Source organism: Leptonychotes weddellii, chromosome 14, assembly GCF_054177405.1.
Source record: "Leptonychotes weddellii isolate Sample4059 chromosome 14, ASM5417740v2, whole genome shotgun sequence".
NCBI classification, from domain to species: Eukaryota; Metazoa; Chordata; class Mammalia; order Carnivora; family Phocidae; genus Leptonychotes; species Leptonychotes weddellii.
The window spans coordinates 71724692-71739490 of NC_138382.1; the positions used below are offsets into that span (position 1 = coordinate 71724692).

The window sequence follows — 14799 nt, forward strand, 5'->3', positions numbered from 1 at the left end:
TTTTTTTAAAGATTTTATTTATTTATTTGAGACAGAGAGAATGAGAGAGACAGAGAGCACATGAGAGGGGGGAGGGTCAGAGGGAGAAGCAGGCTCTCCGCTGAGCAGGGAGCCCGATGTGGGACTCGATCCAGGGACTCCAGGATCATGACCTGAGCCGAAGGCAGTCGCTTAACCAACTGAGCCACCCAGGCGCCCCAATACAAAGGCTTTTTATAATCACCTGTAAACATGTTTGTTAGAGAAAAATGTAATTTGTTCACTTCCTCTCTAGAATCTTGGGTATAGTAAATTAAATTTGCTGATATAAGCTACATGATGAATGCGCCTTGTGACCATTAGGACACCCCTACATGCCTGACATGGGTTTTCTTGTTAGTCAAAAATCATTGGGAGTTGGCTCTCTGCTAGTTTTCTCCTTGTTCAAAATAAAGGGTGCTTCCAGCAGATCCATATCCAAACACAATTCAAAAGCTGGTTCCATCACAGGGTATAAGCTTTCTATAGACTTAATTCGTTGCAAACAAAAAGTACAGGCAAAGGCCAAGTCATATGGGTAGAAAAGGAAGTAAATCCAAACCTCAGAAGCCAGATTTTATGGTGTGCTTGGTGCCGCAGCAGCAACAGGGATAAAGGCCGCTGACATCCCCTGAACACTTACTATGAACTGTTTTATATGCATCCAGTCAAAACAATAGCCCTGCCAGGTAGGTATTATTACTCCTGTTGACAGAAAAGATAACCGAAGTGAAAAAGGCTTGATGACTTGTCTAACCTTACCGCTTGTGTGAAAGGCACAGCCAGGGTGGAGACTTGGGCTGGTTTGGGTCCAAAGCCTGTACTCCTTACACTGAATCATGTTGCCACGTCCAAATGAAGCAGGGGCACTTGGTCTCTCGAGGGAGAAAAGCATTCCTGCCTCCACTGACATGTGGACCCTGGAACCTTAGCCAGTAGGAGGAATACAAACTTTGGCATCATACATCTGGGTTTGAATCCCTATTCCCCAACTTACTAGCTGTGTGACCTTGGACAAGTCTTGCAGACTCTCTAAGCTTTAGTTTTCTCTTTTATAAAACAAAAATAATAATCAATTCAAATACTTGATTTAAGGATTAAAAGAGATCACTACAAAAAGTGCTTGGCAGATTGCCTGGCAAATTTTTTTTTTTTTTTTTGAAGATTTTATTTATTTTTCAACAGATAGAGAGAGACAGCGAGAGAGGGAACACAAGCAGGGGGAGTGGGAGAGGGAGAAGCAGGCTTCCCGCTGAGCAGGGAGCCCGATGTGGGACTCGATCCCAGGACCCTGGGATCATGACCTGAGCTGAAGGCAGACGCTTAACGACTGACCCACCCAGGCGCCCCGCAAATTTTTAATATTCAGTAAGTGGTAACAATTACTTTATTTTCATAACTCTATATGCTACTTAAAATCACAGGTCCATGAAAGAAACTATGACCTCAAAGATCTCATTTAACATATGAAGTAAAGAAAGATAAAATACCCTACAGGAAGTAAAGATTAGTGTTTTCTATGCCACAAAGATAATTATTTGTAAGTTCAGAAATTTACATTAATAAGAACCTAAATTATATATTTTTAATTTTTATAAGTTCATTCCTAGTTTATTATAAACATTTTTAAACCACAGAGAAGTTGAGAGAACTGTACATTGAAAACCCATGTACCCACCGCCTAGATCCTACAATTGGCATTTTTATTGTATTTGCTTTATCATATATCCATCCACCAATGCATCTTTATTTTTTTTTTAAGATTTTATTTCTTTTTTTGAGAGAGGGAGAGATAGAGTGAGAAGGGGGGCAGCAACAGAGGGAGAGGGAGAAGCAGACTCCCCGCTGAGCAAGGAGCCCGATGCGGGACTCGATCCAAGGACCCTGGGATCATGACCTGAGCTGAAGGCAGACGCTCAACTGACTGAGCCACCCAGGCGTCTCTTTTTTTTTTTTTTAAAGACTTTATTTCCACCAATGCATCTTAAAAAAAAAATGCATTTCAAAGTAAAGAGCAGACATCAGTACATTCAGTGTGCATAACGTTAACTGGTGTCCAATATTTGTTTGAGATTCTCTTTTTACCTTTTTTTTTTTTAAGATTTTATTTATTTATTTGACAGAGAGAGACACAGTGAGAGAGGGAATACAAGCAGGGGGAGCGGGAGAGGGAGAAGCAGGCTTCCCGCTGAGCAGGACCTGGAATCATGACCTGAGCCGAAGGCAGACGCCTAACGACTGACCACCCAGGCGCCCCCTCATTTTACTTTTAGGTAAAATTTTCATACAATGATATGTACAAATCTTATGAGTATCATTTGATAGTTCCAACAAATGCATTCACTTGTGTGACACCAGTTCCTGTCAATATACAGATTACTTTTATTCCAGAAAGTTCTCTCACTTGCATTACAATTTAAATGGGGAAGCTGCAGTACAGAGAAAAAACACTGGGCTTAAGAATCAAGGGGTACAGGTTCAAATCTCATCTACGTCACTCATTAGCAATCCACATAAGAATGCATGCATATACACAATACACACATAACATGGCCTCGGTTTTCTCAACCATAAAAAACAGATAATGTCCATTTCACAAGGTCTTTGTAAAAGTTAAATACAAAAGTACAGTAAGTGTTCAGTAGATGTACCAAAGGGTACTTTTCCTCCTATTCCCCCTCGCAGCTCCCCTGGGTCTGAGGACATTGCCTTCAAAGAGAAAACGATAAAGACAAAAACCCAAACCAAACACAGTTAAATGAGAGATGAGGGAACAGGGCATCTCTCTGCATAGGCAGTCCTCTCCCAATTTATCCACTCTGACTTCAGCTAATTAAACATCTGTCTCAACGGTGTCCTCAGCAAATTAGTCATCCCCACTTTGTGACACTGATTGTTGGTTGCAGCCTTTTCCCCACTTGCTACCATTCCCAGAAACTTCTAGGAGTTAACTCACCAGGCACATGGCAAGGAATGATGCAGGGTTCCCATTAACCCCCCACAGTTGCCCTTGGTGCCAGTGCTTTTCATAATGCTGCCAGACGTGTCCTTAGCTGTGCCTCTCCAAAATAAACCTGTTAAGGGGTGACAACTTTTTTGCCTACATTCCTGATTTCCAGATTATGATGCATTTTCTAAGTACTATATACACATACCAGACTAAAATAAACTATTTAACAGGAAATCTGTTTTCTCAAATAGTTTTGTGACAAAGCAGGCAGGTAACAACATAAGGTCCTAAACGAGGTGAACTAGAACCTAGTGAATTACCAGCTAACTCTCTCCAAACACATAAACAAAAGCTTTGCTGGTAAATGAAAAGCCAGAAGGCAAACAAGTAAATTGGCCGGGACTAGATGTGTGCCTTTTCTCTATATCAGGGGTGTGTGTGTGTGTATGTGTGCCTTTTCTCTATATCAGGGGTGTGTGTGTGTATGTGTGTGTGTGTGTACACATATGTGGACCTGCCTGGCCTGGATGTGTGCCTTTTCTCTATATCAGGGGTGTGTGTGTGTGTGTGTGTGTGTGTGCGCGTGTACACACATATGTGGACCTGCTGGGGCAGGAAAGGGGGCAGTAGGGTGAACTGTATTCTAAACTACAGGGTACTTCTTAAAAACAGTTTTGTGAAATTAGACTTCTCAATTTCTCTTCCCACTAAAAACAACTGACTTAAAAACTATCTTTTAGAAAGATAAATGGCAGATAAATACATTTTTAAAATGCTTAACTTTACACAAAACCCACAGAAATGCAAATTAAAATGTGATATTAACTGCTAGCCATCAGTTTGGCAAAAATGAAAGATCGATAACATCGGTGTTAGTAAGGGGGTGGGAAAAGAAGACACTCATATATTCTTGGAGTGTCAAAGAACTGGTATAAACTTTTTAAAGGGCAATTTGTTTTTCTCAACATTTTAAATACACAAACTTCTGACAAGCAATCCCATATTTAACATCTAGCACAAACGTGCAATGAATATTCATACAAGATTGTTCACTGTATGTGTAAAACTGGAAATTTGGAAATAATCTAAATGTCCAACAACAGAGAGCTAAGTTAAATAAATGTTAACTAGGAAGATAAAATGGCAATGGTCACTCTAACATAGTTATTCTAACAAGAATGCTTATGACAGAATACTAAGTGAAAAACAAATGCAAAATCATATACACTGTGTGGTATCCTTCTTAAAAATCATTATGTGGATACGTTTTTTACAAGTTTATTTAACAAACATTTATAGAGTGTCTTCTATTTGACACTCTGCTAGATGTTGGGTATATAGTGATTTAAAGAAACTAAACAAAAAACAGGGTCCTGCTCACATGAAACTTAGAGCCTATATGTCTATGTGTGTGTGAACTGAATAAAAAACCAAGGGTTCACACCAAATACAGTTAGAAGAAACCTTCATACACTTACTTTTTACTTGACGCACTTCCTAAATGTTTGATCTTTTTTCAACAAGCATTTAATTTTATTAAAAAGAAATCTTTAAAAGTCTATCTTCTACCACACCCTAGTTTTAATATTTTTAAAATTTTTTTTATTGTTATGGCAATCCCCATACAGTACATCATTAGTTTTAGATGTAGTGTTCCATGATTCATTGTTTGTGCATTAACACCCAGTGCTCCATGCAGAACGTGCCCTCCTCAATACCCATCACCAGGCTAACCCATCCTCCCACTCCCCTCCCCTCTAGAACCCTCAGTTTGTTTTTCAGAGTCCATCATCTCTCATGGTTCATGTACCCCTCCAATTTCCCCCCCTTCATTCTTCCCCTCCTGCTACCTCCTTCTTCTTCTTCTTTTTTTTTTTCTTAACATATATTGCATTATTTGTTTCAGAGGTACAGATCTGAGATTCAACAGTCTTGCACAATTCACAGCGCTTACCAGAGCACATACCCTCCCCAGTGTCTATCACCCAGTCACCCCATCCCTCCCACCCCACCCCCCACTCCAGCAACCCTCAGTTTCTTTTTCAGAGTCCATCGTCTCTCATGGTTCGTCACCCTAGTTTTAACATTAACACCAGAACGGGGCAGCTTCAGGGTATTTCAATCCTCCTCAAACTGTGCATTCAGCTCTAATAACAGAAATCAAACTTTACTATGATGTCCATCCCTCTGCTTCCTGTACCGAGTACCAACCGCTTCTCTCCATGCCTTAATTCAGGACTCATCATCCGTTGGATAGAGTCCTCAAGAGCCTCCTCACCGGTGTCTCTGCCTCCTGTTTTATGTCCTCTAATGGATTTTTGTCATGCAGACGGTGTGTTTTCTAAAAGAAATTCTGACTATATTGTTCTCCTTTCAATGGTTCCCCTCTGCCACCAGAATAAAGTTCAAATCCAACACAGTTTACAAACATGAACTGGTCCCAAATGACCACTTGAGCCTCCTAATGTCCCACCCTCCTAACTCCTACTCTACTGCTTATTATCCTGAGTTACATGTGGTTTCCAGAAGGCATCAAGCTCTCTCACCTCACTCCTTCAGCCTAAACGATCTTTCCCAGCCCTCTTCATCTGGTCAGTTTCCACCATCTTCAGGTCTCATCTGGAGGATAGTTCTCCCTGACTCCCTAAGACTGGACTAGGGCTCCCCTCCCACAATGTGTGTACCCAGGCCCTACACTCATTTCCACTGATCACATGCATGGTATTGTAACTGCCTGTCCCCCAGAGGAACTAAACAGTAAGCTCTGGGAGGGTAAGGATCATTTCTTGGCTTCAACAAAATCCCCAGTGCCTACATAGTGTCTGCTGCATAATAAGCCCCCAATAAACAAATACAGCTCTTCTAGTTTTGAGTACATTATCAGGCCTGGCCTGATCGAATCTGTCCCCTGCCTAGCTTCTGCAGCTTATCCTCTGCCTTGTTCCTGCTCCAGTAATTTCGGATATCCATGTTTTGTTACTACTACATTTCAAAACGTCTCTGCCTAGAATGTCCTTGCTCTCACTTACCCACCTACCAAAATTCTATTTAATCTTCAAAAAACTATCAAATCGTTTACTCCAGAGCATCTTTCCTCAGGCCCTGCCTCACCCAGTAGTTTTAAGTACTCCCTAATCTATGCTGCTTAAGTAGCTTATGTACTTCTCCTTGTGAATTTGCCATATTTTACTGCCCCCTTTCTTTCTTTTTTTCTTTTTTTAAGATTTTATTTATTTATTCATGAAAGGCAGAGGCAGAGGCAGAGGGAGAAGCAGGCTCTCCAAGGAGCAGGGAGCCCGATGCGGAACTCGATTCCAGGATGCCAGGATTATGACCTGAGCCGAAGGCAGACGCTTAACCATCTGAGCCACCCAGGTGCCCCTGCCCCCTTTTCTGAATCTGTTTTCTCACTGGGTTTCCACCTGATTCTAGCACAGTGCTGGCCCAGAGCAGGCAGCAAGGGACGGTGAACACTGAAGTCATCAGGGTCTGTCAGAGCCACACTCAGAGCTTTGGCGCACATCTGCCCCTTCCCACAGTGCCCTGGGTGACTCCTCCCCTCAACCTCTCCCCTGTCACAGCTGAGGGAAGTACAGGACTATGCATTCCATTACCATAGTTCTTCATTCTAAGATGCATTTTTTCCTACTTTATAACATTTCTAAAATTAGGCTACAGCTTACAATCAATATGTACATTGAATGTAGTATTTCTTTATTTTTTTTTTTTCCTGAAAAGCTATTATTAAATTAGTGATGCTCTAGAATTAGTCCCTAGTGGCCCAGAGAAAGGTCCTTCCTCTGACTTCAGAATGGATGTGCCCTCCTGCAGCACCACACAGCCTGTCAGGAGGAAGGTCTTTTCTCGTTCTTTCATTCGGCTTTTGCTTTAATCTAATCCACGTTGGTGACTGCCCCAGATGGAGTGAATGAATAGATTTTGTGATGGAAAAGGAACTTCTGAAAGATTAGTGACTAGCAGGAAGAGTAAACGCTGGTCAAATGTAGTTTTGGCGAATGATGTATTTCAGGTTTTTCTGATGTGGCGGTTGTGAGAGCTCATAACACCCTTCTAAAATAATTGGGTCTCTAAAGTGGTTCCCAAAGATTTTTGCCTGACATAAATTCTCTAAATTTCCAGGCTTCCTAGATAAAACAGTTGACTGCAATGCCATCTCTAACATGCTCTGCTCTATTCTCAGGAAGATCCATCAGGAGCCTCAGAGCACTCCAGACAGGGGGAGGCTCAGGTGGGAAGAAACAACAAGATAAAGAGGCAGGAAGAGGGAAGGAGGAATATTTAACTTGGAGCTTCTTGCCCGGGGCATTTCTGAGTTAGACATTTACACACTTTAGCTGCCCTAATTTTCTCTATCATTTTCCCACTGGGTCATTGGATACCAAGTATCAGGTCTTTATGTCTCATCCAGCCCCCATGCATGAGTGGCATCAGTGTGATTATTTATTATTTCATGGGGAGCAGTCTTCCACAGAAATTACTGCCTTTTTGACTAAGAACATTTAAACAGTCTTATTTACCTTTTCTTCTTCATCATCTTCTTTTTTTTTCTCTTAAAGGATTACCTGCTATAGCATAAGGAAACCACATGTCTGTGTCTATGGCTCACAAATAACTTTCATAGAAGAAAGGTTACTGGATTTTCCATCTTTACAATTACACACGGAGTAAGATTCTTAAACTCTACAGCAAGAAGATTCTTTAGCTTATTTTAGCCTTTGGAGAACACTTCCCGTCAGAAGAGTGTTAGAAACCCCGCTCCCTCTAAAACATACGGGTTTCTCTTTTCCACAGGGCAGCTCAGGACAGGTGTATGTTGCTTTAAGAAAGCCAGACATAAAACATTAAAACTGACACCAATACAGACAAACTGTGCAATTACAAAAAGAATTCCTGGCTTTATATCCAGATTCACCACAGGGTTCCTTTAAATGCTGCACTTCCCTAGTGCATTTAGATCTTAGAATCAATGAACATTTCTGTTTACAGAATTTTAAATTTGTTCTCCCATTAGGGTTCTAATAAGCAACATGGTATAATAAAAAGAGTATGGGCTTTGAGGTCAAAAAAGCCTGGGCTCCAATTTAGATTCTGCCATTTACTTACTGTGGAAATTTGGGTGACTTTAAGTTCTTTTAGAGCTGAGGAAAGGGAGGCTCAGAGAGGTAAGTGTATGATTACATACACAGTTCTCAACAGTTCCTTAATTCTAACATGCACCTCCCCCCCCACCCCCAACGTTTCTAAAGTCTCGTCTGTAAGACAGGCATAATAAAATCTACCTTCCAGGGGTATTTGCAGATTAAATGAGATAATATGTGTAATACACAAAGGCACTCAATAAATCAGCTCTTCCCTCATTGGAACCACATCTTCGGGAAAGACCAACTCCTCTCCTGACACACAAACCCCCATTAAAACGTTACTGATAACTAATTAATTAGTATGCTACTTCCTAGGTCTACCTGGCATGAAAGTAAGGCCTACTAATTGTGTCCGAGATTGGCCCTGCTGTCGCCCGTCTATTAGTTAGAGCAGGTCCACATTAAGTTACAGGCTCCAAGTCCCTACCCTGGCTTCCCAGGTTCTCTGCCTGGTCTGTCTATATTTCTCTGCCATATTGCAATGATCAATTCTGCACTTCTTTCCAATTCTTTTCTTTCTTTGTGTTCATATTCTCTGTATGCCCCTTCCCCTCTTTGGGTCTCAGAATATTTTACAGTAGTTAGAAGTTTGGGTTTTATTCTGAAAGTCACTGAAGGGTATAGAGCAGGTATGATCTGATTTATACTTTAGAAGATCCCTCTGGCTGCTGTGTAGACAAGAGACTGGAGGAGGACAAGAGCAGAGGCAGGAAAACCAGAAAACTGCTATTTAAGTCATGGCGATCTGCACTCATCCAGTGGAGATGGAAAAGACTGAATAAATTCAGGATATATTCTGGAGATAAAACTGAGAGGACCTGCTAATGGGTAAGATGTGGGGACTTTGTCCAGGGAACAATTCAAGGGTCAATTTCACTACTTTTTGGGGGAGGTGGGGTGGAGGGGGAGAGAGTCACGTAAATTAACTACAAAGAAATCTGAAATGTTCTTTTTTTTTTTTTTTTTAAAGATTTTATTTATTCATCTGAGAGAGACAGAGCGAGCACATGGGGGAGGGGTCAGAGGGAGAAGCAGACTCCCTGCTGAGCAGGGAGCCCGATGCGGGACTCGATCCTAGGACTCCAGGATCATGACCTGAGCCGAAGGCAGTCGCTTAACCAACTGAGCCACCCAGGCGCCCCTGAAATGTTCTTTTTATATTAAAATATAGTAAACCTTTAATAGCCACTGCTTTGAATGACACTGGCCCTCCCCAACTCTTCACAGCTTAAATGTGAAGGTCACAGTTTAAATGTCAATTTCTCAGGGAGGAGTTCCCTGACCATCCTATATGTTGCATCTTATTATTCTCTCTCACAGCCCCTTATTTTTACCTTCTTTCTAGAATGTAAGTTCTTCCTCAGCAAGGGCCTTGTAAATCTGCCCCCCACTGTCTCCCTGCACCCAGCACAGGTCTGACACATGAGGACACAGGATGAATGAAAGTACAAATACAGTATGGATCAAAATTTACATTTTACATGAGAATCCAATGATGTCATCATTAGCGCTCTTTCTGATCAGAACTCTGCAAACTGTGGTAGCTGTTTGCTGGCCTTCTCTGAGTCTAGGAGTATTTTAGGGAATAATGTGGAGGCGTCTTAGTCTAGACAACATCACTAATGACATCCTAGGCGTCTTGTGAAAACACAGTACATTAGCAAACAATAAGGTGGTCTGTGACTCTAAACAGAGATGTTAAGAGAGAGTCCACTTGACAAAGCTAACATTTATCTTTCAAAGTCTAGGTGAAATTTTATTAGGGAAAAGCAAAAATGAATGTCGTAAGTTTTTTTAACAATACTATAAGAACTTTTCAAAAGGATTTTCAGACTAATAAAAATTTGTCTTTCACATCAAAAGGCAAGAATGAACAAGGGTAAGAAAAAGTTAATATGCTTCTGGTTCAATCTTTTAGTAGATGATAAAGAAAAACACCTCCATTTCAAAATGACAACAAATACTGAAACAGAGCCGCGCAGAGAACTATTCTGCTTGGAACATCCCACTTCGAAGCCTTCTCTCTTTTGTAGACCAAGAGTTAACTATATTTCTGTGTCAATGTAAAATTGAAATTGTAGGGGCGCCTGGGTGGCTCAGTCGTTAAGCGTCTGCCTTCGGCTCAGGTCATGGTCCCAGGGTCCTAGGTTCGAGCCCTGCATTGGGCTCCCTGCTCGGCGGGAAGCCTGCTTCTCCCTCTGCCCCTCCCCCTGCTTGTGTTCCCTCTCTCACTGTGCCTCTCTCTGTCAAATAAATAAATAAAATCTTAAGAAAAATAAAAAAAATAAAAAAATAAATTGAAATTGTATCTGCCTCCATTTCTTAAGCATTCCTGCCATACCCAACACCATGCTTCAGGAGGCTGGTAAAGGGTTGGTGGGTGATAGCAAATTTAAACAACAAAATACTAAGAAGCTCAGAAGGTCACTGGCTGTGAGGATGAACTTGACCAAAGGAGAACGTGATGAGCTAAGGACTTCACTCACTAAATAACAGGTCAGTATATTTTACTAGCTAAATCAAAGGACCTGACTGGCTACTCTTCATTATGTCAAAAACTCACCCATCCAGCTACAAAAATTAGTAAAGAGGTGCCAGTTAATTCTTCTAAAACCAGATTCTCCATTTACAGTTTTCTTAAACAGTGGGGACTTTCTGCCAGTGCAGGTAGCTTCCAAATGTCAAGTGGATCAGTAATAAAATGAAAAGCTGTAGAGAAACTTTAAAAGGGACATTTAAAAATGGGCTTTAAAAAAAATGGGCCTTAGCAGAGCACCGACTGGAACACACAGTGAAAAGACTCCTCTAGTTCAGCACATGAATAGTAATAGAAACCCTGCAGTGTTCATAAATAGTTATGACAATGATAATTACAAATAATGCAAGTCAAAATTCCAGATCAGCTACAAGTGCCTGTAACGATAGTCTGTCCATACCAAGCAAAAAATATTTTAAAACCCTAAGGGTTTCCATTGACAAACCTATCTACCTAAACAAAGAAGACTTCTTTTGCTCAAATAGCTGCCACCTTCCAATTTTTTACAAATGAAAATCAGGAAGGGAGTGCCAGAGGGAAGGGCAACAGAGTACTTAAATGTTGGAGTAGTCACCACATCTGGGTTTCATACTAAAATAGTTTAGGTTCTCAATTTATGATTACTATGAAATGGAAAGTTGTATGGTCGGTCTGGAAAAAAGAGGAGAGAGGCTAGAGGTTTGTGGGTAAGCAACAGAAGTGCACTGTCAGCCTATAAAAGGATTTCTGAAACCTTGTTCTTAGTGCAACTAACCCCTAACAAACCAGTAAGTGAGAACTCTCGCCTCCACATGGCACATGTTGTTTAATCTCGCCTCACTTCAGTTAAAAAAGAGCAGAAAACAGACAAGTGGTGTTCTGCACTCCATCAGGCAAAAGCTGTTTGAAGAGAGGGCTGAGCACTCCACTGCTGTCCTGGACATGGGGTGAGGCAGGCCCCTTCTTGCAGAGACTGCGGGGGTCATGTGCAGGATAAACGTAGTCTCTAGCCTGGCATCTCCTGCCACCATGTTCTTGAGTTCATGACTAAGTTCACGTGTCATAATGTGTATAAGTATTTCATGGCCAATTGTGAGCACTAACAGCCTTTTTTTTTTTTAATTTAAGGAAACATACTGTGTTTCCGTCTATGACGAGAGGATTTTCCTCTTTTCATTAATTACCCTCCAAAACAAGCCCACTCCACAATACAAAGTTCAAGATCACAAAATACACCGTCTTTACCAAGCTAACCTTAAATAAACATCTTTGCCAAACTGGAGAGCCTTCTGTTTCATGAGACCAGACTTAATAAAGCAACAGAAAGGGCTTCTCATTTTACAGAGCTTTTTGGATTAAGAAAATGGACAGTAATTTATGTAAATACATCAATCTCAAATGACTTCTCTAGTATGAAAAGGAATAAATAATGCAGATCACTGTGTTTTGGATGTGGCAAAGTCTCTGATGGAAATGGCAGGAATGTGTACACAAAGGTGAACATAAATAACTGTGTGTATGATAAACGTGGTTGCTGGAGATGGACACAGATAAATAGGTACACAATTGGAAAGAGATAGCCGGAGACAGAGGGAAGGACATGGTTCAGCTGCACCTCAGTAAGTTCAAAAAGGTTTCATGGTCTAAAAAAATCTGCGACAGCTGAATTTCTATTAAGAAGGTTTAAAAAGCTGGTTCCCGCTCCTCTTGGACAACCTGGAATAACACTATCTTTGAATACAATGAATGTGTCACAAAATGGGCACTAATGTGTAAAAAATTTAGGGCCAAAACACGAGGAAAAAATAGGATCCTAAAGGAAGATACATGCTTATTAAATATCTTTAAATATCTGAAGCTGTTTAAATGCTATTAGATTGGCACCTAGAACCCCCAAATATCTACTTTCCCCTGGGAAGGAGAGGCTATGCCTCTTCAATCATCCCTTAAATGTAAAGAGGTTTGACCCCCATGCAATGGATAAAAGTCACCCAAAAAATGAACAAAAGAGGTGTTTGGAAAAACCAGAACACCATTCATCCCAGCTAACGACTTGTTCATTATGAGTGATGATGGATAAAGACTTCTCATGCTGAGATGAAATCAAGATTTATATGCATTGTTTCCTCTCCCAACTTGTGGGAAGATCATCATCATTTAATTCTATCTCTGCGGCCAGTGATGGGCATCCAGAGAGCTGGTTATCAAACGGCGCAGTCAGCTGGCAAAAGCCGAAACGTGCAGTTGGCACATCTGGACAGACCCGCCACAGCCGAGGGTGAACAATGACTCCTGGCAAGCATCCAAATTGCTTGCAGACGCTAGCAGGTCTCATCTACAACCGCCCCTACCAGCAGCTCTCTCTCTCTCTCTTTTTTATGAGAATCAGATTTTCATTGCTCCATTCAATTGCTCTCCTCTGCCATTTTTTACAGCTCTTATCGTTCCCCTGGAATATGGCCTTGAGACAGCTCATCCGTGTCCTTCACTGTGTTATCTCTTCTAACTTTTATTAAAACTTCAGCTTTCATCTGAAGATAGCTAATTAAATCTGGAACAGATTATATGCCTCTCCTTAAAAAGAACACAAAACTATTCTCTTCAACCTGAGTAATGCATTTTTTCCTTTCCAGAAGATGAAACTAAAGGTGTTAAAGAAGTCTCATTTATTTACAAAGCAATGATATTTGACATGTCATACAGAGGTTGATTTATATTAAAGTTGTCTGTGGTATAACAAATCTTTGAGCTATTTCTCAAAATAATTATTTCTCAATACTGGTAATATTTTTTCCCTCATATCCTTTAAGTATCATAGCTAATACCATAAGCTTCTTTTTTTTTTTTTTTTAAAGATTTTATTTATTTATTTGACAGTGAGAGACATAGTGAGAGAGGGAACACAAGCAGGGGGAGTAGGAGAGGGAGAAGCAGGCTTCCCCGCGGAGCAGGGAGCCCGATGTGGGGCTCGATCCCAGAACCCTGGGATCACGACCCGAGCCGAAGGCAGACGCTTAACGACTGAGCCACCCAGGCGCCCCCATAAGCTTATTTTCTGTACAAATTTGGGTAATGAGGAATTAAAGATTAACAGGTATTTGTGCACATCAAGTGATTTATCTTTAAAAAAGTTTTTTTTTACAGTTGCCCTCATTTGGTAAAAATGAAAGTTGTTTTTCTTTTATTGCATACCCCGAACACTAACTGAAAGTTTCCCTCATGGAAAATTATGTGAAAACATGAAATTAAAAGCAGTCCTTCAAATTTAGGATTTGGTTTTTAATACAGCTTTACACCAACTAATAGCTCAAATAGCTTTGTCTTAATCTATCACAAATTATTAATGATGGAGCTTCCATAATCAATAGGAACACATTCTTCTCACACATGCCACTGACCCAGTCCCTTTCTTGGGCCCAGGGGCAGTTTAAAAAAATCACTTTTTTTGCTGTAGATCTGCTAACCAAATCTTCTAGCAATGATATCTAGAACAATCTAGCCAGCCATCTCTCTCTCCCACACACACACACGCACACGCACAGGTATGCACACACCAAGCACTTTTAAACTAACGGTTAAGCTTCTACTTCCAGGGTCTCACCTGAAATTTTCTGGGATCCTTTTCTTCGCTTCACTGCCTTAAGCAAGATTTCTTTCATGGTGACCTTTGTGTTGTCCACCTGAATAAGGGAGAATCCATGAGCAGCATTTCTGTAGGAAAAGATAAATATTAAATCATCACTAACATTCAACCAGAGGAATGTTATTGCGGTCTTCACTGTGTTTAATAAAGTTTATTGAGTGTACCTCAAAGTGCTTTTTAATTATTTAAAAACAGACTAACTTCTAATGAGAGAGAGAGAGAGAGGCATTCTGGTATAAACAGTTCTAAGTGAAAGAAAGGTCAGAGTTAGGGAATGTTTTTCTGATTTACCTCAAATTGAATCTAATTGGTCTGTGTGGGTCACTAGTACTGTGGGTTACTCATGTTGGCTCCCAAGCCAAATCCCGGAGCAAGGATTGACAATAGACTTGGCTTGTGTCAGCAGATGTCACTGCAGGCAGATACCACCATCACATTAAAGCCCAGGGAGCCCTAGAGGAAAAATGTCATGGGGTGAGGATGGGGGGGAGGCGGGAGGTGGAGGGGAAAA

The 14799-nt window shown here is 40.9% G+C and overlaps 1 protein-coding gene across 6 annotated transcripts in view; it reads right to left on the reverse strand.

Moving 5' to 3' along the window:
- The window catches only part of MAPKAP1 (MAPK associated protein 1), a 236432-nt gene that overhangs the window by 82444 nt on the left and 139189 nt on the right, over window positions 1–14799 (reverse strand). For all 6 annotated transcript variants that reach the window (XR_014140160.1, XM_081803593.1, XM_081803592.1 and 3 more), the window contains exon 7: window positions 14247–14356. Coding sequence is in view for 5 of the 6 variants with exons in the window: in XM_081803593.1 (XP_081659719.1) it covers window positions 14247–14356 (110 nt within the window). In the remaining variant the exon portion in view is untranslated. The remainder of the gene's footprint in view (window positions 1–14246; window positions 14357–14799) is intronic.